The 27,852-nt window shown below is 53.6% G+C and overlaps 1 protein-coding gene across 1 annotated transcript; it reads left to right on the forward strand.

Moving 5' to 3' along the window:
* Positions 1–5,080: 5,080 nt before the first annotated feature.
* LMOD1 (leiomodin 1) lies at positions 5,081–27,800 on the forward strand. The gene is made up of 3 exons (XM_042800336.1): positions 5,081–5,557; positions 24,213–25,847; positions 26,664–27,800. Exons 1-3 carry the CDS (start codon positions 5,297–5,299, stop codon positions 26,688–26,690), a joined length of 1,923 nt encoding a protein of 640 aa, XP_042656270.1. The 5' UTR covers positions 5,081–5,296; the 3' UTR covers positions 26,691–27,800.
* Positions 27,801–27,852: the final 52 nt, after the last annotated feature.

The following is a 27,852-nucleotide window of genomic DNA, read 5'->3' on the forward strand; positions in this document are numbered from 1 at the left end:
CGAGTTCCCCGGGGAGGCTGGGAAGACAGAGCTGGAAACTGGAGAATTTGTGCTGGCAGCAAATGCCAGGGCAGCCTGCAAAGCCCTTGAAGCCTTTCCCCACGTTTGCAAGTGCTCCAAGTTGTAAATCACTTAATCTTTTCACACTCCTAATTTTACACGCTGCACTCTCCTTTAAGGGCAGTAAATCATTCAGCTGCAACAGGCAATGGGGATTGTGCACCAAGACACCAAATTGCTCTAATAACATCACAGATTGAAGCATTGCAAAGGAGCTGAAATGTTCCCTCTTCTTTAATTTTCTGGTTTTGAAGGTTTTAAAAGACTCCTTGTAAGCATAAGCCCTCATGATCTGAGTGCGGTGATGGCATGTTTGTCCTTATTTAAGGCAGGATGGGAGCAGGGGGTGATGCAGTAATGGAAATTACCAGAAGGTGGTATTGCGGCTTCGGCTTTGGCCAAGGAGGGGAGATGGGAGAAGTGGAAAATCTCAGCTGTGTCCCAGCTGCTGTAGCCTGGTCGAGCCTGGGAACAGACCCCTCCGCTCTTGTGTCCTCTGTTACTGCTGTAACTGGTCCCACACTGGTCTGATCCTTCTTAGGGTGGCAATTTCTTGCAGTAGCCCTTGTCCTTTCCCCTAATGAGTGGCAAGTTAATTATATCAGGCTGAACGATCATTCTAGGCATCACTTTCACAATCTGTGGGAGAGCTTGTGAAACTCCCTGCTGAGCCCGTGTGGTGCTTGAGCTGCAGCGGCCAGAGACACCAAAGGGACCTTCAGTAGATCAGCTGGGGGCTCTGGTGGCACCCCCAGGCAGGCTGCTGGAAGGTGCTCAAGGGCTTTCTGAGGTTTTCTGAATTTCTCTGCATCCAGGAATTGGTTTATTTCCAGATATATAATGTCTTTTCCACACTTCCCTCACTCTCGCGTGAGCAGGTGTTTTGCGGAGGGAGGTTGTGGGTGAAGTTGCAGTTGGGTTTGGGCGAGAAGCGGTTTCTCTGGCTGGCCACGGGACCATCATGTTCCAGAGCAGCCGCCTCTCACAGCCAGGCAGGGAGATGTCACTTACTTTCTCAAGGAACATCTTACACGATGAAAAAAAGATCAGTGCGTTCAACCTTTCCTCCGGCAGGCTCTGAAGGAAAGGGAAATAAAACAGATTGGAATCCCTCCAATTTCAGGTGTCCTTTATCAGCAAATACAAAAAAATAAAGGAAGATCCTAGGTGGGGGCACAGAAAGCTTTCTTAGCTCTGCCAGAGACCCTGTACCTGTGCCTGGGAAGGCTGCTTCATCTGACTCTGCCTCAGCTCCTCATCTCTAAGATGGGGCTAATCACGCTGCTGTGTTTCACAGGCGTGTTGTGCAGAAATATTCATTAGTGCCTCCGAGGTGCTCAGTTGCTATGGAGATGGGGATCCTGATAAATGCAGGGAGCCTCAGCGGAGACTCGGAGCTGCTGGGAGCCCCTCTGCGTCAAACCTCACTGCACCGTATCGCACCATATCGCACCGTATCGCACCATAACGCACGACACTGCACCATATCACACCATACTGCACTGTACTGCACCGTAACACACCGTACTGCACCGTAACACACCGTACTGCACCGTAACACACCGTACTGCACCCTAACACACCGTACTGCACCATAACACACCGTACTGCACCCTAACACACCGTACTGCACCGTAACACACCGTACTGCACCCTAACACACCGTACTGCACCATAACACACCGTACTGCACTGCACCGTAACACACCGTACTGCACCGTAACACACCATACTGCACCGTAACACACCATACTGCACCGTAACACACCGTACTGCACCGTAACACACCATACTGCACCGTAACACACCGTACTGCACCGTAACACACCATACTGCACCGTAACACACCGTACTGCACCGTAACACACCGTACTGCACCCTAACACACCGTACTGCACCATAACACACCGTACTGCACTGCACCGTAACACACCGTACTGCACCGTAACACACCGTACTGCACTGCACCGTAACACACCGTACTGCACCGTAACACACCATACTGCACCATAACACACCGTACTGCACCGCACCGTAACACACCGTACTGCACCGTAACACACCGTACTGCACCGTAACACACCGTACTGCACTGCACCGTAACACACCGTTCTGCACCGTAACACACCGTACTGCACCGTAACACACCGTACTGCACCGCACCGTAACACACTGCACCGCACCATGCCGCACTGTAGTGCACCATACCCCTCCACACTGCACCGCACCGCACCACACCGCACCGTCCCGCGCTGTACCGCACCGCACCGCACCGCACCGCACCGCACCGCACCGCACCGCGCTCTCCCGACTGGCACAGCTTCAGAGGGCCGGCGTGAAGCCCTCGGTGGCTGGAGCCGGCTGTGGAGCGAGGCCCAAGGGTCCCCGCACACGTCCCCGGTCCCAGTTGCTGGTGACCTGTAGAAGAGCAGCCAGTGCAGACATACCCAGAGTTCCTCTGATTTTGGGTTGAAAACACTAGATTTTCCTTCCGTGTTTTCTTTCTTACAGCACCAAGAACTCTTTGGGATATGGTGCAGAGCTATGCTAATATTCCTGTTTTAAGAGAGATGTGTGACAGCCAAGATAAATTGCATTAAGACCATAAACCATGACAAGTTTAGGGTGACCCGTGTTTCTCTCCTGGCTTTTCTGCTAACAAAGGAGTATTTCTCTGCAAAACTCCGACTTTGTGTTACCTCTACATATCAGCTCTGCAGCTCAGTGGAGCAGAGCCCAGCAGACGTGGACTCCGAAATCAGGGAAGGATGTGTGATACTTCAGGAGAAACTCAGAGCCTCCCAGGTCACATTTACCGCTTCATTTACACTGAGGGAACCTGGTGTCTGGTGCTTCTCATCACAGGAGTCAGGAAAAACAAAATAGAGACCTTATCAAGGTGTTGCCAGTGATTTTATTCTGTTGGGAACCAATTTACAACACAGGAAAGAATCATGAAGGAAAGGGAGACAGACAGAAAGACATATCTAGGTTTTACTCACCAGTAGAAAGGACCTCTGGTTTAGAATTGCAGGGGCTGTCTATACACCCAGTCCCTGGAGCCAGGGGTGACACACCCAAAAAAGCTTGGATTTTTCCTGGAAGAGGAAGACACGTAGCTATGACTCCTCACTACCTTTTTTTTGAGTCCTCTCCAGTTATGAACTGGACTTCCAGTTCGTTGCTTACCTCTTACAAGCACTTGGTGACTGAGCACAGCAGCACCGCATAGAAATACCAGGCATTTGGCCATTTCTTCCCTCCCCAGACTCTGTCAACTCAGATTTCCCTTCCAGAAGACACAGTGTTAAACATTTGGAACTGTGTATCCTGAAAAGCGACCAGACAGCACGTTCGAGAGGTCTAGGACTGTAGTAAGGTGGGAGAAGCAAGACACTCCCTTGGTTTCTGTGGGCAAAGAGGGCACCCAATGGACACCAGAACGCTAAATTCAGTTTGGTTCCTGTTGCCTTCAGAGCTGTTGCAGCCATGGCAGTTTGGGGGTGAGGGAAGGAGAAGAGTCTGACCAGGCTGTGACCAGAAGAAGGCGAAGGGGATGGCCATGTCCTTCCTAGTCCTTGGTCCAAGTGAACACCAAGATGAGGGTCATGGTGTCACGGAGATAGAAGTGATGAAGTGAAGTAGGAAGAAATTCAGCACAGCACTGTTTAAGGTTATGCACTTGGGAACTAAAACCAACGGTTTCTTCTACAATATGGAAAAAATCTCAGTCGTGCTGGTGAATCATAGGAAGGCTATGAGCAGGAGCTGGGCACTGTGAGGCTGCAGATAATTGAAATCCTAGAATGCAACAAGAATGCGCATTTCCCGTCAAGATGAGGAATGTCTAGTTTGTAACACAAGGCACTGGGAGACTCACCTGGAGCCCCCCGTGCCCGTGTTCAGCACAGATCTGAGCCAGGGAGATGGGCAGAGGAGGTAATTAGGCTGATGAGGAAAATCTTATGAGAGCTTATTTTACAGAAGACCAAAGGACGGCTTGTTTGGACTAGCGAAGAGAGAGGCCTGAGAGTAGTCAGTGAATATTAGGAGGATAGTAAAGGATGAAAAAAAAGGATGAAGCTGGCAGCATAACGAACAGATACAAAACGCTGTGCTGAAATTTGGAGACGAGAGCCTGTGTGCCTCTGTCCGTCTGAGAGAATTTACAGGTGCCGGTAAGCTTCTCTAAGGATTAGGTTGATAGAAAGTAGGTGCCTCCAACCAAAGCCCAGGCTTAGGGCACTGCCTGAACCAGAAGCAGGAGAGACTCAGGAATTCGGTCTGTGCAGAAGGAGGGATATCTCTGGGGCTTGGCAAGGGGAAATGGGAATGCTGTGATGAAGAGCAGCTGCAGAAACAACCCTGCAGAGGACGGGGAATCAGCAGAAGCTCTGACAGAGTGACCGAGGGACAGTGCTGGGGTCAGACTTTGCAGAGCGAGGAGCAGGCTCCGAGCTGGGCTGGCACTCACCGCCTGCTTCCTCCCTGCTCCAAAGGCACGGGACTTCGCACATCCTTCGTAAAGCAACCAGCCTGCACCAGCAACAGAACCACCCATCACCTCTTTCCCGAAGGGCTGCGTGCTTTGTCTAACCACACAGATCCTGAAGACCAGAGGGATAAAGATGGAAACTTTCTCTGTGGTGGGTGCTTTATGGCTGATTTCAGCCAGGAGCTGTCACTGTCGCAGCAGAAACTCTCCCCTCCTGTAACGGAGGGGACGCCCCATATCTTTGGAGCCACGCTGACCTCTCTATTAGCCCTCCAGCACTGATGGGCACATGCTAGGGATCTGCCTCCCCCACCCCCCAGATCCCCAGCCTGCCAGCTTGTGCATTTTTGCGTGTTTTCTCACTAGGTTGGCCCATTGCCTTTAAAAGGCTAAATGCTCCGGACTAAATTTGGTCATGCAGCTCTGCATGGTTCCCTGGAATGTCCTCGGGTTTCAGGCTCCTCTGATAGCACCATTCCCCGCCTCCCGCTGGGCTCCATTGGCTTCCCAGCACCCGAATCGCGGCTGGATCCTGTTATTGGCCAACCCTTGGACCGAGGGGTGTCCCCTCTTTATAACTACTATATCCCGGGCTGCAGCGATTGAGAGCTGCTGAGATTTAACACTTCAGCACCTGCTGCCGCTGGGGGAAGCACTGTTGGAGCTTCGGCTTCTTGGGTTTTTTTTCTCCTTCCTTGGGTACCACACACAACCGCAACCGTGTCTCGCCAGCGAGCCAAGATGTCCAAAGTGGCCAAATATCGGCGACAAGTTAGTGAAGATCCAGATATTGACAGTTTGTTGTCTACTCTGTCTCCAGAGGAGATGGAAGAGCTGGAAAAGGAGCTGGATGTGGTGGATCCAGATGGAAGCATCCCTCTGGAGCTCAGTCAGAAAAAACAAACGGAAAATTCCTCACCTGGCCCGCAAAACTGCGACACAATGCTCAATCACTGCGAAAAGGAGACCAGGAAACTTATTCAGAGGGAACACTCGATAGACGTAAGTCACATCTCCCCACGCTTGAGCTGTTTCTGTGAGAAGTGCAGGGGCATACCTGTGAACTCCACGGGGCTGTTTTAGGGGACGAGATGGAAAACATAAACCCCGAGAAAGGCATGCTGTGCTTGCTAAGGAGGAGCAGCTGTCATGTAGAGTCCAGAGGAACGAGGCAGGGAGCGAGTCCAGGCACTCCAGGAGGGAACAGGGTATTTCATGAAATCCTGGTGTTACTCTCAAAGCCAAAACCTCTGCTGGTACCAGTGATTTTCTCTCTGCCTCTGCTCTGACATCCTTTGGCAGGGCTGGGAGCAGAGATGATACTCCCAGAAGGTGGCTGGAGGGGCCAGTGCAGTGACAGCGATCCCACAGGCTGTGTTTCTTTTTCCTCCTGTTTTTCTCCTTTGGAAGTCATCAGACTCTTGATCCTTTGAGTTCTTATCATGCAAAAGCTTAAGCAGCCTCTGGTTCTTACGGAATAAAAAAAGTTTGCTGCTTTGTGAAAATCACCCCGAGAAGCAGGTTTTGCCCCAAGCCATTTGTTTCATGTTTATTGTTCAGTTAAAATTAATTCTTTTATTTTGATTTGGGTACATTTATCTCCTCCTCTGCACCTGGCAAATCCTTTAATAACTTGCTTTGAGCTAGAAAGCTTCGTGCCAGTTCCTCTCCTCTTTTTGTGCCTTGTCTTAGTGGGAGCCAATCCCACTTCTCTGTAACATTTATTAACCTCTGCACTAAGAATATTTGGTATGTGATTCGTGCGTGGGAGGCTGGGAAGCATTTGGTTTCCCTAGTTTTTCACGGCAGGCTGAGCCAGAAAGTGAAAGAAGGATACTCTTCAGCTATTTATCTGTGTAGTCACGGGCAGATTTCATATCCCAGGCTGGGTTCGCATCTGCTGTGACGGGACAGGGCTGAGGAATATCAGCAGTGTAAGCAGAGCAGAGGCTTATGTGGATACCCCTCTTAACGGACTGCTCTGGCTCTGATTCCTCATCTATTCCAGGTCACCCAGCAGTACCCTGGATCTTCCAGCTGAGTAATCGAGCTCTAACTGGCCTCTGAGCACTTGGAAATAGCTCTTTATGGATGTGTATGGAGTTTATTAGAGGAGGGTCCTCTCCTGACTGGGGTCTGGGGGGAAAGAGAGAAAAATATAAAAATTGCAGCTATAGGAGAAATAAATTAAGGTTTATTTTGGAGACCTGAACAAGGGGTTAAATAGTTCCCCCCCACACCCCTCTCTAATCTCCAGCTTGTGCAGCCTGGGAGCTTTCCTCTGGCTGTGAGGACAAGGAACTTGAAGCCTTCACCTCCTGTATGTGCCGTTTGGTGTGGGCTGGGGGACAGAAAGTGCTGTGCCCCTCACCACTAGAGCACTGGGTTTATTTTCCCGCCGACCGGCTGGTGGAAAATTTCCACATGGCGGGGAGCTACAGGTACTGCAGGACAAACCTGCCTGCAAAGGGAAATGCTGTTATGTGGGACCAGTTATCCCAGTGACGCCACAGTGCACTGGTTTTCAGGTGATCCTGGCTTGCAGCCAGCACTGAGGATTGACAGTGCAAAAGCTGTATTTTCAGGCAGGGGGGAGTCTTGCATTCAGCCTCGCTAGTGATGCTGTTTTGTTTTTAACCATGGGAAGATGAGGAATTGACTGGGGATTGGGATAGGGATGTGTCCATGATGAGGAGGAAGAGAGCAAATCTGTGTTTTTTGGAAAAAGAGAGTTGGGAAGTTGTCTGGTTAAACACTACATTATTTGGAAGATGCCTGGGAGTGTGTGTGTCTGGGTGCTGCAGGAGGGGACTCGGGATGGTGGCAAGGGATGGCACGGGGAGGAGAGGCGTCCCGGGGGAGGGTGTACAGCTCGGTGGCTGGCAGGGAGGGCAGCGGAGGTCCTGAGAAAAGCGCTCGGTGTGCTCTCCTGTGAACTTCAGTAGCTTCGGGCCGTGGAAGACAAAGCAAGTTGGCTGCCAGTCAAATTTGTTAGTGAAACTGGCCCAGTTAGATTGCATTGCAGTAACTGGATATGGCAGAAATGACTTTCTTCTTCTATTTCAATCCCTGGAGGCCAAGAAAAAAATATCCTCCACCCCTTCCTCCTTGGCATTGTTAGGACCTGGGATTAGCACCTAGAAAATGCCAGCTCGCAGCGCTGGCAGGTCAGCCCATGCGGGTGGTGGGGCCTTTGCTCCACCATGGGGCACGAGGATGGGATGGGATGGAAAGGGATGGGATCAGATCATCGGAACACAGGAGCAATCGCGGAAACCAGCCCAGGAAGCCGCTGGTTCCCTCATCTGAGGAAGCCGCAGGGCTGTGTTTTGCTGCAGGATGGAGTGAGAACGTGGAGCCATCCGGAGCATCCCAGGCGGCTCCCAAGCTCTCACCCAGCTGCTCAGAGCACCGAGGCCCCTGATGACAAATCCCTCTCTCGTATCAGCGGATTTCACGTTGCAGCAGGCAGCGAAGCACTCGTGCCTGCCAACACAGGCGGCGCGGCTGCGCACCCACGGGGGATCGCGCTCCCCCCAGCCGAGCGCAGGCATCGCCCCCCCCGGCGGTGCCCGTCCCTGCCCCTCTCCCGTGACAGCTCCCTCCCAGCATTGGGCATCACAAACCCACCCAGCGCCTGATGAAATGCATCGAGCAAAACCTTTGCGAGCGAGGAGCAGACGTGTGAGCACGGGAGGGAAGTGCGGGCAGGAGGGCAGGGAAGGAACAGGAGGTCGTTCCAGTGGGACTGGCCCTCTGGACATCTGGAAGATGTTATCCTGCGTCTGTGATGTCTCTTCAGTAGGGAGGGACAGGAGGTTAGATTCTTGACCTTGAACTACAGAGAGTTTATAGGCCCGGAGCTGCCTTGCACAAAGGCACTGAGGGTAGAAAATATTAGGGAGTTCCTAGTCCAGCTCTGCAGTGGTGCCTTGGGCGCTATTGTTATTGCTAAAACTCATTTTTTCAAAGCTGGGAGGTGGCTGGGTCGCAGCTCCCGTGGTGCAACAGCCGCTGCAGCTCCCCGCAGCCTGCCAGAACCAAGGCCGGGGCAGCATCCACGCGGGGCCAGCAGCACACTGACCCAAGCTGCTGCACTCTTGTCTCCCCATTATTTTTCCTCCTCCCTCCTGTTCTTCCCTCCTTCCTTTGCCCCCTCTTTGTGCAGAGGCTGGTGGGACGTTGTCTGTTAGATGAGACGTGCAGGAACTTCTCCAAAGTGCAAAATAAGGTATTTTAAAGGGAAAGGTTCAGTTTCTGCCCATCTCACGGTTCTTTCAGTCATTGCTCTGTTCTTGGACTGGCTCCAGGCACCCCCATTCCCTTCTAAATATTGGAGGAGTGGGTATATTTAGAAATATTGTAACTACATAATAACACGTCTTCTTAGTGATGAAAAGGGCAAACTTGGGTAACTAGGAAGCAGTTTATAAACAGCCCAAAATAGATGTGAGCTTTGCCCTAACTTCTCTGCGCTGAGGAGCCAAATTCACATCTTGGTGATGCATTGATTAATTAATCTTCATTTTGTATTGCCAGCGAGTAAAACTATACCCCAAGTTCAACAGTGGGGCTTGGGACAGTGTCTCTCTTCAGATGCGCCAAGCAGACCTTCTTGAAAGTCCACGTATCACAGGAGCCAAAGTTAGACTAATATTCATGAGTAGGTAAGTGAAGAGATGATTTCTAGAGCTCCTGGCTCTTTACTGTAGCAGGCAAAGACATAATGAGAGAGAAATTCAGGTTAGAAACATGCTGTAAAGTTGAAGCAGTGGCATTAACCAAAGGATGGTCTACCTGGGGGCACAGCTGACTTGCTATCACTGTAAATCTTTGTATCATGCCTGGGATGTCTCTTCAGAAGAGAAAAATCTGTCTATGCCAGGGGATAGGGGGTCAGTGCCGGTATCTCTGCAGGATAGGTTTTTCTGACAGCTGAGCTGTATGAGGAGAAGGGGTTTGTGAGAGTTACTCTGGTTTTGTCCAGAGTTGGTGACATCTTCTTTAAAAAGCATATATCTATACATATAGCACTATGATATACACCCTGGAGACACCCCCATCTTTCCCATTGGCATCCAGTCACTCCGAAACCCCCTCAGGGGTACCTTTGCCAGGAGGGACCTGGCTGAGACGAGCTACCCCGTGGGAAGGACCACCACTCCACGTGAACCACGTGTGCCCTGAGGCCAGGTGGTTTGGTGGACAAGTGCTTCTTAGTAGTTGCCATATCCATAGCAGGAAGTTCTACTTTCCAAAGTGTGCCACGGAATCTGCCTGCTGCTCTTGCTTCTCCTTGGGTTCCCGCCTGGCCTCACTGCAGGGCCCAGGTGGCTCCCAAAACACCGAGCACCTGGTGGCAGAGCCTCCTTCCCTCAACATCACCTGTAAGGAGAGGACACCTGGATGTCCCTGCCCATCAGAACCCCCAGTCCTGCTTCCCAGCAGGGCTGCACTGATTTCATGCTGCTTCAAGCACGGACGGCTGGGAAAATGCTTGCAGGGGCATTACCCTACTGATGGAGGGGTTTCATTCCAGGGCCACAAAGCCACTTCTTTTAACAAGATGCTTGCACACGTGGTGGATGTCTCTTTCCATGTAGGCCTAGGGACCAGATTCTTGGAGGAGAAGGCTCCGAATAGGAGACTTTGGATGCCAGGGCCAGCTGTGCACAGGGCAGATGGTCCCTGTACTTTTGTTTCCTGATGGCCGACCACCCTTCCCACAGGAGAAGTTGAGGTGGCTCAGGCAAGTTTCTTCCAACTCCTTTCCCCTTCCTCTCGGATATCCCACTCCCCACATACACTCCTGCACAGGCAAAACACCCTCCCGTTCCAGGTCCACGCATCTTTATCCCTGCAGGCTGCTTTGCCTGGCCCAGAGCTCCTGGGGCTGTCCCTGTGTCCCTGAGCACTCTTTGCTGTAGGCTGGATCCAGCTGACAGCAAGTGGTGGGACACCATTCCTCATGGCCAGGTTTTGATGCTGAGGGAGACAGCAGTGACCTTGGAAGGAGTTTATTTAATCCAAATGCAGCATATTTGCAGGATGATGGTGCCAGAAGGCGGCGGGTCCTATAGCCATGGGTAAGGATTACAGAACTCCTTGGGCAGATCTTACAAAAAGTCCTGCCTTCCTTTCTAACTCACTGGGGTGTGTGCATGTAGGCTTGGTGCTCGCTGCTAGGTGGTATTTAATCCTGTTACTGGTGGCTATATGTGGAGGGAGATACCATAAAAAGTGAAATCCCTACCAACAAGCCCTTCTTCAACAGCACAGAAAAACAAGTTAGTATTTAAATTTTTTATTAATGCTCAAAGCTTGTCATCTTTTCATGAAAATAACTGGAGGAAAAACAAGCTCCACATTTAAATAGCTGGGACGGACTCAAGGGAAATTGCAAACAAGGGAAAAGAAGTGGTTGTATCATTCTTTAAGCATCTTACCAGTCTGTGACTAACACGTATGTATTTAAACTCTGCTGTCCTGTTTATCAGCTAGTTCTGTCGATATGCCAAGACTGTTCTGTCTCTTTCCAAGAGTTTTTACCAATTCCCAGCTCCTGCCTTTCTGTTAACCATGTCCTGGGCAGGTCTGTAGCAGTCTGGGTGCCTGCTTTTCCCTCATCAGAACAAGCTGTTGTTCTGCCCAGCTCATCCTGGCCTCCAAAAGAGCTGTAAGGGGTGGGTGACACTGGCACATCCTTTCTCCTGGTGCTTCTCCAGCAGCACCCAGCTCACACTGGGGTGGGCAGGGGACGAAGGTGTGAGCCCTTCCACCAGCACATTGGGTGGGAACAGAGCTGACGGCTCCCTGGTCTTTGCATTACTCCCATGGACAATAGCCAGGGATATCCAAAATAGTCACACATTTTGAAAGAAACCAGTTATTGAGTCATTCCTATTTGGTCCTTAAAGGAGGCCACAGGCGGTCTCAGCTTTGTGGCCTCTCCAGCCTGCTGCAGACCAGCCCATCCAGGAGATCCCTTTTATTTGTCATCTTTCGTTGTTCAGAAATGAAAACTGATGTTGTCTGCGCTCAGATGCTTTGTACTTCATTTCATTTCTGAAAACGTACCAACCCTGTAATGAGGAGGACAAGCACCAGAAGCGAGAGCTGTCAGCTAGCAACAGACGATAAAACAGACCTCCAAGGCAAAAAGAGAAGCAGGAACGATCCCATGACAGATAGCTGAAGGGTCTGCAGTGTAGAGAACAGCTGAAGCGAGTGAGGTGGCAGCGCACCCAGGTTTGAGCTGCATTTCCAAAAAAAACAGGGTGAGAAGGAACCTCACAGCCAGATCGGTGGGTTTGTAGCACTGTTGGGAAGTGGTGGCAGAAACCTTGTTTTGCTGTGACCAGGGCAAGTGGCAGCACAAAATGTTCCCAGTGACTCGTAGGTCGTGCCAAAGGCACACTGTCTGGGAGATATGCGGTCCATCTAAGGGCACAAGCAAGCAAAAAAGCTGAATTTCTAGTCAGTCTGAAAAAAACAAGAGTAAAATGCTGAGTTCTATATTTACTTAAACCACAACTGGGATGCAGATAGATCCATGGAAATGCTTGGAGTGTTTAGCTTATATGGGCCGAGCTGCCCAGGAGGTTCATTATCTGTTTATGTTGAGCTGATAAATAGACATACAGAGGAGGAAAAGAGCTGGGATCCTTTACCTATTGCTTTCTTTTGCAGCGTTATGACATCATTTGTGTGCTAAAATGGCCCGGTGACTCAGCTCCCAGCAGGACGCTGGGATTAACGGGTGGCGTCACTCCAGCCCACCCTTTGCCGCGGTGGGAATCGCAGCAGGGTGGAGCGAGAGGATCTCCCTTCTCCAGGGAGGAGGTATCAGGGTACTTGTTCTGAAATCATGGCGTGGACAGCAGCAATGGCAGTGGACCAGCCACACCATGAAGTGACACGAGTCCTTTCCTCTGCCCAGAGCATGGTGCAAACAAGGTCGAAAATAGACAGGAACAAAAGCAGCAGAAATGCAACAGGAGAGGTGACAGCCCGGGGTCACAGAGGTGTTCTGGAACGTGCAGCCCGTTGGCGTTGGGTTGAGTAGCCCAGGGCTGAGACATGATATTTGGGTCAGGATTTATGCCGAGACCTGCCAGATGCTGCTGCGGGCTCTGAGCGGTCCTGCCTCCTGGCAGGGGGACCGTGGCAGAATGCGGACATGCCCGGCACGGGAACCAGCAACCGCACAGCCACGAGAGCTGCCCACAGCAGGAAGGGAGCTGCAGTTTGCTTCCTTTCGGGGAAGATCTTCAGTTTCCAAGAACTAGAGATCGTGACTCCTGGCATGCCCTGCTTTATCTCATTAAGTGCTGTGTTCTGGGCTACAGCTCCCACGTGGTGTAGGAACCCAAGGAACCAGCGCTCCTGTTTCTCATAAGCTGTTTAAAGGTTTTGACCAGCAAACCAGCTCTCTGATTTTGCCAGTTAAGCACCTGGGGCTGGCACTTGTCTCACCTGCTCCAGAGACCTTGATTCATCCTCCCACACTGGGTGCCAGCAGCCACCAGTGACGCCGTGGGGTGTCTGTGATGGTCCCATGGGCTGGCTGATGGGACTCGTGGGAGACCTGCACCAGCAAGGGGCCTGGAGATGCTTTCCAAGTAGTCCCAGGAGCATCCAGTCCCCGAGACGTGGAGGACAGGAGATAAGATTTATGACTAGCTGGGGCTGAATTGCAGTTCTTCTATTCCTAAAAATCTGAGGAATGCTCTTCATGGGCTGCCCAGAGAAAGTGCGCTGGGCAGCAATCCAGCCTTGAGGTGTCCATGGTGTGAATCACTGAAGTTCACTGCCCTTTGCAACCTCTGCCAAAGAGGAGGTGATCGGAGGAAAGGTCTCATCTTGGGAATATGCAGTCCAGCCATGGCAGTGCCAGAAGAAGGGGCTGGGAATACAACGGGTAGAAGAGAAAAACTCTGACTTCTAAAAACAGGTCTTGTTAGAGGAGCAAAAGTTTCCATCTGCAGAGTATCCAGCAGCTTTAAGGGCTTTCTGGAAAATGGCTGCATGTCACTGTGGAAGGGCTGGAGCTATTCTATTAAAGGAAACCCAGTTGAAACATTTGTTATTGGCTTTAATTCAGCAACGAAGGCAAAGCAAGACAACAGTCAGGGCCAGAGTTGTCCAGTCTCTAGAGGACAGTGCTGCATCTCAGAAGGAAGATGTTTTTAAAAACATTGGCCTGGGAAGTGCAAAGAGACAGTGATATTTTGGGTCAGAAAAGTCTGTGCAGAAGGGAAGGGGAATAACTGAGTTCCTCATTAAAATAATAGAGTAATAGCTGAGGTGGGACAGGGCAAGAAGTTGTTTACATCGCTCTGGGCTTTAGCACATAGAGCATGGCCACGGGGGTCAAGCTAGGTCTGTGTGTGTCCCAGAGCTGGAAGCCAAGGTCCTTTCACCCTTGCTTCATGCCAGAAAAATCCAAACATGCCAAGAGAAAAACGCTTTGCTGCCTGGGAATGATCCTACCAGGGAGCCTGTGGGGGCCAGAGCTCTGTGGGGCATACAGGGGGTGCGAGAAAGGGTTTCTCACAACACCAGCCCACGATGTTTGCTCTCAGCCAAGGACCAGGAGGGTTGCGCTGGCACTGCTGCAGGTAGAGCAATGCCAGAACCCCTCCTGAGTGGGCGGGTGTCATGCAGACCTGGACTCAGCTGCCCTGGGCAAGAGGGGTCAGCAGAAGCCTTGCAGTCCCATTTCTGCCAGTGGTCTCTGGAAATCCGGGTTTAGTGGCTCTCAGGACTCAGCCAAGGACACAGCATTTTTTCCTTGTCCCTGACTTGTCCCTGAGTTACTGAAAAGTGACTGAGGAACAGAGGAAAGGAACAGTTTGGCCAGCTTGTTGTGGTTTGGTTTGGCTCCAGCAACCCTCTCACACACCTAGAGTGTAATGGCAACAGGTACCCAAATACCCAGGAACGTCCAGAGCAAAACAACCTGCCTTTGCCCACTGGGCACCTCAACAGACTTCTCTGTGCAGTGGGACAGTCACAGGAGACATCCCTGTCACTTGGGAGCTCTCGCGTGTCTTATGCCCCCTTCACCCACAGTTACACTTGAGGGGTGCTGGGATGCTGGTGCCTCGCTCCGGCTCCGGCTGGGGTTTGGGGTAGCTGGGCAGGACATTGGGGCTCCCTTAGATCCCATGCAGCTGGGCAGGTGTCTCCAGAAGATGATGCAGATGCCCAAGGTGAGAGCTGTGCGTTCGATCTCAGAGTCTCATGGTGGCTCTGGAGACCTTTGTAGGACTCGGTAGCACGTGTAAGACAGACTGAAACCCCTCAGGCAGTGACACCAGATTGGCTCACTAGTTATGGATCCATCATTATGCCTAAACCCTCTACTTCAAATAACCAAAGCCAGATTCCTTCCCTTGCCAGTCTGGTCTGGGACCCCCCCAGCTGACCAACAGATTTTGGTGAGCTGTCTCTGTGTCTCTCAGGTCTCCCCTCATCCCTGGAGCTTCCCCACTTCCCTGCTCTCCCACCTCCAATAACCCCTCTGCCACTCAGGATTTGTGTGAGACCGATGGAGCTTTGCTGGTGGGTACTTGTTGCCTAAGCCATGCCCTGCCAAGAGATGAGCTGGAAAACATCCTGCTGGCCACAGGAGGATTTTATTATCCCAGCAGAGACTGGGAGAAAGGGACAGTCTCTTGGCCTGGACTTTATCCCCCAGCCCCACAGCTCTGGAGCAATTTTTGTTGCTTTGCAGAGAGCATGGCTCTGGGTGGAGAGTCTCTGTTGGTGGCAAAAGCCATGGGCCAGGCAGTCAGCACACCAAAACGTCTCTGCCGGTGGAATTGCTGGAGAGGGGGGAGGCAGGGAGTCACAAGAAGACTCTTGGGCTCCAGTGGGCTCCAATGCACATGCGGAAATTACCCATGTGGCTGAAATCATTCCGGGATTAATTAAGGTCAGCTCGTCTGGCTGTCTTCCCATAGCCAGCTGCACCTTGGTTTAGGAGAGCCGTGCGCCGGCGTAGGGCAGTTTGGTTACAAGCAGTGATAACTCCTTGGTGCTTGCAAGAGCGTAGGCACAAGACTTGTGCCTACAAGTGGACATGCAGCTCAACTGGCTTAGCTAAAAAGGTGCCGTTTCCACGTGTGGGCAGTTTCTGTAGGTGCCAACACTTTCCTCTCTCTTTGCTCCATGTTTTCCCCTTACGTTACTCCAGAACAGATGCCCCCATAGCTGCACGCAGGCGAGGACTGTGCCCCAAGGCTCAGGTGTGTGAAGCCTCTGTCCCCATGGCCACCACAGCAGCTGGAGCCATCACCCACGCTGGAGTTAACCCCGGCTTTGCCAGGGGTGCTGACGGTTGGGTGGGGCCTGATCCTGGCTCAGGCTTCCCTTCTTGTGCTCTTGACGTTCTCATATCAGCTGGGGGATAATATCTCACAGTTGGCTTCCAGAGGCCACCAGAGCTGCAGGTGACATTAGAGACTGAGTCAGCGTCAAGCCTGCAGGTTGAGTTCACTATTTCTGGAGCCATTTTAACATGAACTGCAGGAGCAGGTTTGACCCTGAGACCTTTTGCTGACAGTCCCGTTTCCTCCTGGGGTGCAGCGTGCCGTGTGCCCCCAGCAGTGACCCTCATGCACGAGCCATCCTCAACATTTCTGGCTACTCCCTTTCAGCCAAGCCCTCCTTGAACCCAGATGGGGTATGGCTCCCCAGAGCCAACACGGAGCTGCTCGGCAGCACGTGCTTCCATCCTTACATCTCATTCTCTAGCTGAGACAAGCACATGGCCAGCGTGCTGGGCCAGTATGTTCAGGCTGGTGATCTGGGCCACGAGGGACTCTTCCCAGGACATACCTCTGAAAATAACTGCAGGCTGGTGAAAGCTGGCCCCTTCCAAAGACAAAAACTTTTCTTCTACAAATGCATTTCCATGTCCCCTCTGCCAGGGACTGATGTAACAGCAGCAGCCAAGCCACAAAGTGCCCCTTCCCTCCAGCTTGGATACAGGTTTTGTGAGTCCCTGGGTAACCCATCCTTTGCTCCCCTCTCCAGCATGATCCCCTTTTAACTTAGAAACCTGCTTGCAGGCACAGCAGGGTGACCGGCTCTCATTCACTCCGCTGAGCAAACAGCCAGATCAACGCCTCCCACCCAAGCAGTGATTTTCTACCCCAAAACGAGCGGTGGGGCTTTCAGGGCAGGAGGTGACAACCTTGCTCCACCAGCACATCCCCATCACCCGCAGCAGGTCTCGGCAGCCCCTCTGCTCCGCTCCCACCCGTCCCGGCTTGGCCGGCGGCTCCAGCCCCAGCCCCGTCCCTCGCGCAGCGGCAGCAGCGGTGCTGCAAACACTCGGATTCCGGGCAAGAAGTTCCCAGTCTCCTTTGCCTTTTAAGGAAACATCTGAGTGGGTTTGAGGGTTACAAATGCTAACAAGCGATGGCAATGCTCATTTTAGTCTATTTAGAGGAAACGGGAAGGCATTTCAGTTCATCAAAACACTGGTGATTAATCAGCCAAGTACCAGGCTGTTTTCATTAGTCTTATTTTTAAAGGTCTGACACGCTGTGTAAAAATATTCTCCTAATAATTGTGCTCACGGCAGAGGGAATGGCACAGGAGGGGGTGCAGCGGCAGTGGCTCCTAGGTATCTGAGGTAAATATGTCAGCGTGGTGGAGAGGAACGAGCAGGCAGGACTCAAGATGGCAATGGAGAGGGTACAGGGCTGGCACTGGCAGCTGCAGATTGAGACAGGCTGGCTGGTGGCCTGGGCTGCAGAAGAAGGTGTGCTGGTGGTTGCAGGGATGGCCAGGGTTTCAAGACCAGGGGGAGGGATGCGTTTCTCTCTCCTCTTCTGCATCATCCCGCCACGCAGCTCCTCTGCCGAGCTCCAAGAGCTGGAGCAACGTGATTCATTTGCAGCCCAGAGGTGAGGATCTTGCTGTCACCAGTGAGCGCAGCTTGGGCCGGTGTCACCACCCGGGAGTGGAGCCAGGGTGGTGGGACACACCGAGAGCCCAGGAATGGGTGCAAAGATAGGAGGGGATGAAGGCACACTCCCTCCTGGGCACACACATGGCCTAGAGCAGCTTCTGACCTGGCTTTAGAGATGTCACCAACCTCCACCAAGGAACAGAGAGTCTTGTGCAAGCAGTGGCGGATGGGTAAGCATGACCCTTGGTTTTAGAAACACAGATCTCTTGCCTGCAAGTTTTTGCTCCTGATTCCTCCCCTTCTGCTGCTGCTGCTGGAGCCAGGCACTTGCAGAGGGCCTTCCCCAGCAGGGACAGGAGCACCATGATCGAGGCAGCTCTGCATTAAATGAAACAGCTTGAACACCTCTTACCCCTTGCTGCCAGACAGCACTTTTTGCAATAACTTGCCGTTCTTTGACAAGATCCCTCCAGCGCATCCCAAATTTGCTGGGCACACGTGATCCCACAAACACTGCCCATGGTGGCAGTAACACCCGTTGCCTTCCCTTTTTCCCCTGCCCAGGGGCCCAGCTGGCTCCCTTTCCACATCCTTCTTTCCAGCTCCAGTGCCCTCCTTCTACAGACCTGCCCCACGCCACAGCACCTGAACATGTGGCAACACACCTGTGGACGGAAGCTTTAATGAGAACACTAACGGTGTGATAACGAGACATCCCCAGCGCTTGCCACAACAGCTTTGCTAAGAAGGGATTTGCTATGCATCTTATTTAGCTCTAATTTTATCTTGTTTGGAGAAATCCCCTGTCTTCTCTGAGTGTGGGAGATGTCGTGGGTCCTTCTCTTCAGGATTTTCCTCCCTTTCTCCAAGATCTGCTCATTCCTGGCCAAAGCCTTTGCTCTGCTTGGTCCTGGATGGCCCAGGGACCTTAGGGGAGACTCAGGTCTCCCCGTGGGCAAGTTGTGTGAGCTCAGGCTGGGAAGGAGAAGGCTCTTTGGAGCAGTTGGTGTGGAGATGAGGCTGCTGGCTCTGACTTGAGGGGCAAAAAGTCTGTAGACGTGAAAGGGCTGCGGAGCCCTGGAGGGGGCAACTCGCTCTTCTCGCAGGAACTTGCGAGGAACCTCCAACCTGGGACATCCCCAAACCCGTTTGAAGGGCACCACTGGGCATGAGCGTGGGGGGACAGAGCAAGGCAGCAGAGTTCTTATCCCATACACACCTCCTTTGGTCCAGCCTCCTGCCAGGGCAGACATGGCTCTTCCTTCACCGAGGTGCTTCAGGATGTCACTGAGTATCCTTGCACCTGGGAACAGGGAACGTCCTGGTGAGAAGGGCCACCAGCTCGGTGCCAGAGGAGGTGGCATCACCTGCTCCCTGCAGCCCCTGGGACATGGGGTGCTGTCACTGGGGCACCTCAGGGACCCCCATCCCTGGTCCTTGGGGTTTGCAGCAGCGAGGGGCTGTGTGGATGCACAGATGGGCTCTGTCGGGGTCTGGCATTTGCCTTTCTGTTGCCTGTTTAGGTCTGCACAGGGGAGCCAAGAAATCTCTTAGCTAAATAAACAGCTCTCCCGTCCCAGATGGCATCTGTTTATACGCCAGGTACAAACAGTCCTGACAGCTGGCTCACTCACAGCCAGGCCAGTTCTTTCCACAAAAAAAAGCAGTCCCCGAGGGCCAGCAGTGCCGCGCGCTGGGAAGGCACAGCCACGCTCTGCCCCAGCGTGGGCACCACGGGGACCTGGGCTGGGGAAGGCACCATGGCCGGGGCACCATCTGGAGGAGGAGGCCAGCCCTGGCTGCAGACCAGGGTGTCTGGACTCTGATTTGGGAGTTCAAGGCACTGGGTGAAGCCACAGTGCTGTCCTAGCCCAGAGAGGGTCTAGGGGGCTCGTGAAGGTGTCACAACTGCATCTCCTCCCAGAGGCATCTTTCTTCCTCCTCTCTCTGAAGTCCTAAAATCCCCCCCAGCAAAGATGCTATTTGCTTTGCCATCCGCTCACCTTGGTGCTTCCTCCTCCTCGTGCAGCCAGCGTCGCTGTGGTCAAGCTGAGGACGCCCAGATTGATCCCACAGCTGGAGATCTCAGCCTGACCTAACCACGGCTCTGCAGCCGGGCTCCCACCTAACAATGTCTCAGCATGTCACCCTCTGCTCAGCTCTGGACAGAAACCCCACGGCACCGGCTGGCACGCAGAGCTGAGCCACGCTGCCAAAGCCAGGCACCCAGGAAGAGCTGTGTGCCCCCCAGCTGCGGAGCAGGGAGAAGGAGGTTCAAACTGCCAAACCCTGATGCAGATTTTACGGTAGGATCCTCCTCTGTACAGCGAGCTTGGTCCCGATGTCAGGGTTTCATCTGTCTTCAGTTATCTGTTCATAGCATTGGCTCTTCCGCTGGGAGTGGAGGTGTCTCATATCTGATGACCAGGGAGATGAATCCTGCCCTGGTGCCCTGCATTGCTATAGCAAAGTCTTGGTCCTGTGCCTGCATCTCTCCAGGCACACGAGGAAGCAAATACAGTGCCACAAGAATACCAACGGGCTGGAAGCCTGCATGCACTGAGCTGTGATCAAAGGCTTCGGTTGCCAAAGCAGAACATGTCGTAACAATGCTGATGGGAGACTCTTCCCAGCCCCGTTGGCCATGGGTGAAAGCAGCAACAAGGCATCTGTTGTGTCCTGGAGCTGCTGGTGTGTCGTGGTTTGAGCCCAGAGGGCAACCGAGCACCATGCAGCCATTCACTCACCCCTTCCCTCCCAGTGCTAGGAAAGGAGAAAATGAAGCAAAAAGTCTCAAGAATCAAGATAAGGACAGGGAGGGGTGGATCACCCATTACGGTCACTGGCAAAAGACAGACTTGTTGGAGGAAGAGAAAAGAACATCACTGTTGCATTTAAGATGATAAATTAATTTGGTAAGAGATGAATCCCCTTGTGTTCTAGCCAGTTCGCAGAGATTAGTAGGGCTAGGGGCAGCTGGACTCATCTCTTAATAGGTATGCCAATTATTGCTGTGACTGTAGGACTGACACCAGACGCACAAACAGCCCATGTGCTGTAGGTCCAGTTGCATTCAAGAGGAGTAGTCAGGTGCACGAATAGTACGGTTTGTTCTTATGCAACATCTACAGATTCTTGGAGATTGCCTACGATAAATGCACAGACTGCAGGTTGGCTATATAGCACTACGCACATAAAGGATTGCAATCACACACTTATTTCCTGGGCAATCACTCAGCGTGGCCAAGGGCACAAATCTTATCAAAAGGCGTCCTTTCCCGGAGGGGGACAGGAGCACAAACCCATCAATCTGTACCTTTGAGTTGGTATTGAATTCTCTTCCCTCTGAGTTGGGTACAAACTCAGGGTAGTATTTATCCAGGTGTGCATGTGTGACTGGGTGGGACTGCGGTCAAGCCATTGTTTCTTGAGTAATGACACAGCACGTTCCTTGGTGCAATGTGCGCACAGTTGTCATGGGAAAGAGGAAGAACGGGAGATAATGTTCACATAGTTGTGCAAAATACTCCTTGAGAAAAGTAGAAGAACCAACTGTGGGGCCTCCACCTCGCTTTGCATTCCTCCTTGGTGCCATGGCAACACAAATCACCGGATCTTCACCCCATCCTGTGTTTGTTCTGGGCACCAGGTGTTAAGGAAATGTGTGTTTTGCAGTTTTTTCGCTGTTTTGTGTTTCCCACAATCACCATAATTCAAGCACTGACAAAAACAACGCTTAACAGACAAGGTGGAACAGTGAGAAGCGCCACCAAAAACACTTCCCCCCCACCCTGTTGTCCCTCAAACAGGGATCGTTACCCGGTGTGCAAAAGCCAGTCTCACACACAGAGCCAAGATATCAGTTTATTCCATAGTTGCGCAAAGATGGGTGCTGGGTGGTAATTCCACAAAGCTAGCACACCACACAAAGGAACTACAGCCTATTGATCCTATTACGTGATTAGTAATAACCAATCTAAGTTTACACTCACTGGTCCATAATTACCATCCCATCTGCTATTGGTTAATTGTATTTGAGTTAGCCTCGCTTGCTGTGTAAATTAGCACGTTTGCTCCTTACAGGTGGGGGTGGGGGGGGGCAAGTTCCCCCAGTTACCACAGATTTTTGCTGACTTTGTGCTTCTTGGACAACCACTCAGCCTATGGTTCCAACTGGGGAGGATGCTCATCCCATATCAATCTTTTATCCCCCTTTTCAGTGGTGAAGTTGTTAGCAAGGCCTGGATCCTATCAGGCTTACACAGTGGAGCCATTAAGTACTGGGCTTACACAGTGGAGCCTGTGGTTAGTGGTCTTTTTACTTGGTGAGAAACATTTGTACGGGCTACAAGGCTACAATCCCTCCCTTCTTCCCGGGCTCATCTCTGCCCCCCATCTCTCCACCTCTTCCCTGCCATCAGTGCAGGGGACAGGGGATGGGGGTTACAGTCAGCTTGCTGCTTCTTCCTTCTCGGGAGGTGAGATGAACACTGCATTGGGGGCTGCTTCTCCCCTCAGAGTCCCGGCCCCCTTTAAGCACAGATGCCTGTCCTGGCGTGGGCTCCTCCACAGGCTGCAGGTCGGCCTCTGCTCCACCAGTGACCTCCATGGGTGACAGCGGGGGCGGCCCTGTCATCTCCCCGTGGGATACAGGGGGGCTCTGCTCTGCTGTGCCTGCCCCCCCTTCCTCCTCCTTCTTCCCATTGACCTCGGTGTTCACACCAGTGTCCTTCTTGCAACTCCTCCTCACAAGCCCAAGCCCCCTCCCAGGTTCCCCTTCTTAAATACATTCTCGCAGAGGTGCAGCCACTGTCACTAATTGGCTCGGCCCCGGGCAGAGGTGGGTCTGACTTGGAGCGGGGGCAGCTTCGAGGAGCTTCTCACAGGGGCCACTGCTGTAGCCCCCTCCCTCGCTACCAAAACCCCCCCAAACCGAGCCCACGGTGCTGGTTGTGGTCGGCAGCAATGCACAGGACAGGCTGTGCCCGGGGTGAGGTTCAGGTGCTTGACAAAAGTACTAAAAATTATATGAACGTGGGGTTTGACTGACAAGAAGCAAATGATCACATGGCCCTAAAGCATGAAGGGAAAGAGGAAAATCCTTCGCTGCCAGAAGTAGTTTGTAAGAAAACAGCCATCAAGCCTTGGGATTGCAACCCTCTGCATGCAGGGAGGATGTAGGCACTGCCTGAAGGTCAATGTTGGAGAGCTGAAAGCTGGACTAAGCTCCTGCTGTGCATCAAAGTCCCGCAAACACAACAGTGGCATCATGATAAGCATAAAAGCAAAGGCAAAAATTGCTTTTGTTGAGTGAATATACAAGGAGGCAGACAAAACCAAAGCACTGATGCTTGCCAGCCCACTAAGGACTGAGTGGGCATCTTGGCTGGACTGGAGATAAAAGAAGAAACTCAGGAGGTCCAGAGCACTGCTGCATGACTTCTTGGCACAGAGAGACGTGGAGATCCCAGGGGCAGGGAAGGGGGTGCCAGCTGCAGTGACACTGCTTTGCCCAACACATGCAGCAAAATCTGCGTCCTTCCCCAAGACCACCCCAGGTAAACTCTTCCCTCCCGTGATGCCTCTGGACACGGGAAGAAGGTGTGCTGGGACAACAGCGTGCACTACAAAGCAATAAACGCCGTGTCCCTGTTTCCTTGGTTTTCTGCAGGGAGCCTCAAAAATGCAGACTCATGTTAATAGGAGGCTCGTTCCAGAGAGCCCAGGGTTGGGTGTGACTGCTGGGTGGACCTGTGTGGACACTCCTCTGCTTGCAGACGTGTCCAGGCCAGCATGGGAAGCGTGTTGGGCTCTGGACTGGGCAAAACTGCAGAGCATCCAGTTAGAAACCATTTAGGAAAGCTGGGAAAGCACCTGGGGTTCAGAGAGGTACAGGAACTAGATCCATTCCTGATTAAAAAGAGGATAACAAAAGGTGATTAAAAAGAGGATAGCAAAAGGTGATTAAAAAGAGGATAACTCGTAGGAGGTATGGTAGAAAGGGATCAAACAGCACAGCCTGTGCTGTGCATCCCGCAGCTTGTTAGGTTATGATCAGCTCACTAGGGAGGAAGGAGGGCATCCCGCCGGCCTCTGGAGCCCTTTGGGCAGGGACTGGAGGCAGAAGGAGAGCGGAGATGCCTTGGAGAGCTGCAGCGGGACCTCGGCACGCCTGGGTCCTGCAGGCTCTGCCTACATTCGGGGCGCTCGGATGCTGCACCCTTGCCTGGAGCCAGGACCTCGGCTGGGTTATACTTTCCTCTTCCAGCCACCGGCTGCAGTGTGTGAGCAGGCGGTGGGAAATCACACAGGTGAGATGGAGGAGGCTCTGGCCCATATTCAGGGCCAAACCGTCACGATTCGGAGCAGGTCGCTTACCTCCCTGAAGAGCCCTGCCACGGCACAGACCCGGCACTGGCTGTCCTCGGGCTCCCCCGTGGCACCTCCCTGTTGCCTCCTGGGGACCCTGCATGATGCTCCTCACCAGGTTTCTATCATAAATGCCTGGTTTAGGGCAGCTCATCCCTCACAGGTGTAGTCTAAGAGCTTCCTGAGACCAGCCTGTCCTGCATCCTCCTGTGCATCTTCCCCGGCCGTGGTGCTGCCCCACGGGGCCCTGTGCTTGCTCCTGTGTGACAGAGGTGCAGAGCTGGTGACAGTGAGACTGGGCTGGCAAGTCTGGAGGTCGGAGGCATCTGTCTCTGTAACGCCTCGGTGTTTTTCTCTTGTTAGGAAAGCAGATCGAGTGAGAAGAATAAGGGAGCCAAGAATGAAGAAGAAAAGGGAAAGGAAGCTCCTTCCAAAGACCTGGCCCGGAAACGAGATATGAAAGTGGGAAAAGACTCTAAAAAGGAAGATAGTGTTCAGAAAACAGACCCAAAAGTTAAAGCCGACGCTGAGACCAAGACCAAAGAGGAGAAGGCTATCAATGATAAAGTCAAGGCCATGGAGAAAAAGCTGATGGGAAAGGACAAAAAAGAGGATGAGAAGGGCTCAGCGTTGAAGAAGGACACAGGGAATGACAAAAAAGAAGATAAGAACTCAGCTTTAAAGAAGGATGCAGGGAAGGATAAAAAGGAGGATGAGAAGGGCTCAGCTTTAAAGAAGGATATAGGGAAGGATAAAAAAGAAGAAGAAAAGAGCTCAGCTTTAAAGAAGGATGCAGGGAAGGATAAAAAGGAAGAAGAGAAGGGCTCAGCAGCAAAGAAGGAGACAGGGAAGGACAAAAAGGAAGAAGAAAAGGGCTCATCATTGAAGAAGGGCACAGGGAAGGAGAAAAAGGAGGAAGAGCAGAGTTCAGGAACAAAGAAACAGGCAGAAAAAGACACAAAAGGAGAAGATAAGAAAGGAAAAGACAAAAAAGAGGAGGAAAAGGATTCAGCTTTGAAAAAATCAAAGGCAGACGAGAAGGAGAAACCCCAGGCAGAGGCAGAAAAGGCAGCAGAGGAGAAACGGGGGGCCAAGGCAGCAGCTGAGAGCAGCCCCTCCAAGCACACCACCAGCAGCTCCTCAGATCAGGCCAAGGATGATGAAGCCTCCAGCATTTTTGATGAGCTCATCGAGAAGGTGAAGAACAACGACGCCGAGGTCACCGAAGTGAACGTGAACAACTCGGACTGCATCAACAACGAGACCCTGGTGCGCTTCACCGAGGCCCTGGAGTTCAACACTGTGGTCAAGCTGTTCGCCCTGGCCAACACCCGTGCCGACGACCACGTGGCCTTCGCCATCGCCATCATGCTGAAGTCCAACAAGGTGCTGACGAGCATCAACCTGGACTCCAACCACATCACGGGCAAGGGCATCCTGGCCATTTTCCGGGCGCTGCTGCAGAACAACACGCTGACGGAGCTGCGTTTCCACAACCAGCGGCACATCTGCGGGGGGAAGACGGAGATGGAGATCGCCAAGCTCCTGAAGGAAAACACCACGCTCCTGAAGCTGGGCTACCACTTCGAGCTGGCCGGACCACGCATGACAGTCACCAACCTGCTGAGCCGAAACATGGACAAACAGAGGCAGAAACGCCTCCAGGAGCAGAAACTGGCACAGGAGCGTGGGGAGAAGAAAGACCTCCTGGAGGTGCCCAAGCCCGGAGCCCTGCCAAAGGGGTCCCCCAAGCCATCCCCACAGCCGTCCCCCAAGGCTTCCCCCAAAAGCTCTCCCAAGAAAGGGGGGGCGCCCGCCGCTCCGCCCCCACCTCCTCCTCCGCTCGCCCCACCGCTGATCAACGAGAACTTGAGGAACTCGCTCTCGCCGGCCACGCAGAGGAAGTTGGGAGACCGGGCGCTGCCGATCCAGGAGAAGAACTCGCGGGACCAGCTCCTGGCAGCCATCCGCTCCAGCAACCTCAAACAGCTCAAGAAGGCAAGTGCGGGGCGGCGGCGGGGTCCGGCCGTGGGGTTAGTCCGTGGGCTGAGATCCGAGGTCACGTCTGTTGTCACTTGGGTAGCGGAGGCGTGAGGGCTGCCCTTCTCCGCTGCGGGGCACAGAGCGGGGTGTCCGTGGTCCCAACCCCTGCGTGGAGCACGTGGCAGGGGTGGATCCATCCCTTTGCCGAGCTCATGGCGTGGGCAGATCCATCCTTTGCGGAGCAGATGGGGTCAGCAGCTCCATCCCTTGGCAGAGCCCTTGGGGTGGGCAGATCCACCTCATTCCAGCAGTCAGATTTGGGATGGAAAACCAGGAAAACCTATAACCCCAGGGGATGGAAATCCAGGACCTCCCCATGCAAAGGAGCGGCGCTTCGCCGCAGTGAGGGAGGCTGACACGCACCCACGGGGACCAGTGTCCCAGTGGGCAAGAGCATGTGGGCAGCGGGTCCCCAGGGGCAGCAGCTCCCCGAGTTCTTGCTGCCGCGTTGGCATGGCTGAGCCCACCCCCCTGGGGCGGGAGGTAGCCCAGGGTGGCCGGAGAGGCTGCGTCTCCAGCACTGGTCCCACCACGATGCCCTGAAGCATCTCACTCGCCCCAGGTGGTTTGTGTCCCTGGCCGGGCTGCCCACGAGCTGGAGCGTGGGGACAACCAGCCTGGCCGAGAGGGAGAGATGTCCCCGGAGCGCTGAGCAACGGAGAGAGGGGCCCAGCTCCGCCACGGCGGGTCCACACGGGGCCCTCGGGCCATTCCAGCACCCCCTTTCCTTGCTCCCCGCTCCCCCCAGTAACGGGGTGTCTTCTCCGGCAGGTAGAGGTACCGAAGCTGCTGCAGTAGGGAGCGGGACGGCTTTCCCCCCGCAGCCCGGCGTGGCAGACCCCAGGACACTCGCCTTTCTCGTGATTGTTTCCATGACAAGCCCTTTGGGACCCTGCAGTGACCGACACCGAGGAGCAGCGATCTCTCTGGGACAGACGGAGGAAGGGCCGGGCCGGAGGAGGGCCAGCACGGCCGTTCGATGCAGTGCGGGAGGAAGACGTTGTATTTATTTTTATGGTTGTGAAGCCTTCAAGCTCTTTCTTTTGCCAGCACCGTGCCCCGCTCTGTCCGGCTGCCAAAGATGCTGAGGATAGAGGAGGGGTCTGCAGAGCCAGTCCTTACGGAAAACTCCCCCCGGAGCGCACAGAAGGGGCTTGATACCCTCCATCCTGGCTTGCCCACGGGGCCCCCGAGGTGGCCCAACATGGGGCGAGCAGAGGTACCCTCCCAGCCTCGCTTTTCGGAGGGGCAGGGGGCAGCCAGACCATCGTCATGGCTCCCTCCCCTCCGGGGTCTCCGGGTGGCCGGGGGAGTTACGGGGTGCAGGTGCCGTGGTGGGGTGCCAGCTCGCGGGGTGCAGGCTCGACGTCGGGGGGAATCACAGGGGTCAGAGAAGGGAGAGGCTGGGGGGGGGGGGGGGGGGGGGGGGGGGGCAGGGCAGGAGGTGGGGACAGGGCACATGTACCTGCAGCCCCCCAGGTGCTTCATGCCACAGCCCGGCCCAGCCAGGAGCATATTTTTGAAGTTCATTTTTTCAGCCCAAGGTTTTTTTCCCCCCTTCTTGACACCCCACCTACCCCCCTCTCCCCGTGCAGAAACCAAATCCTCCCCGGGGGGCGGGGAGCAGGGCTGGCCCGGGGGGTGGGTTCCCCTGGGGCGGGGGGGGACAAGATCAAAGGGGGTGACGTGCTGCCAGTGCCACCAGCAGCCCTGCCCACGCTGCCACCCGTGGGCATGGGACCGGGCAGGGACCACTGCCTGCCCCCCTCCAAAGCGGGTTTTGGGGCCACGCGATGCCCCCCACTCACACCCACCCACACGCCCCCCCCCCACCCCACCAGCCCCGCGCACCTTCGCGATTTGTACAACTGCAGCCACTGCATCAGCAATAAAGCTCAGCCAGCGCTTCCCCCGCCTCGGGGATGGGTCTGCACCCCGGGGTCCCCACGAGGGGGGCCAC

Source organism: Tyto alba, unplaced genomic scaffold, assembly GCF_018691265.1.
Source record: "Tyto alba isolate M040663 unplaced genomic scaffold, T.alba_DEE_v4.0 Super-Scaffold_30, whole genome shotgun sequence".
Lineage (NCBI taxonomy): Eukaryota > Metazoa > Chordata > Aves > Strigiformes > Tytonidae > Tyto > Tyto alba.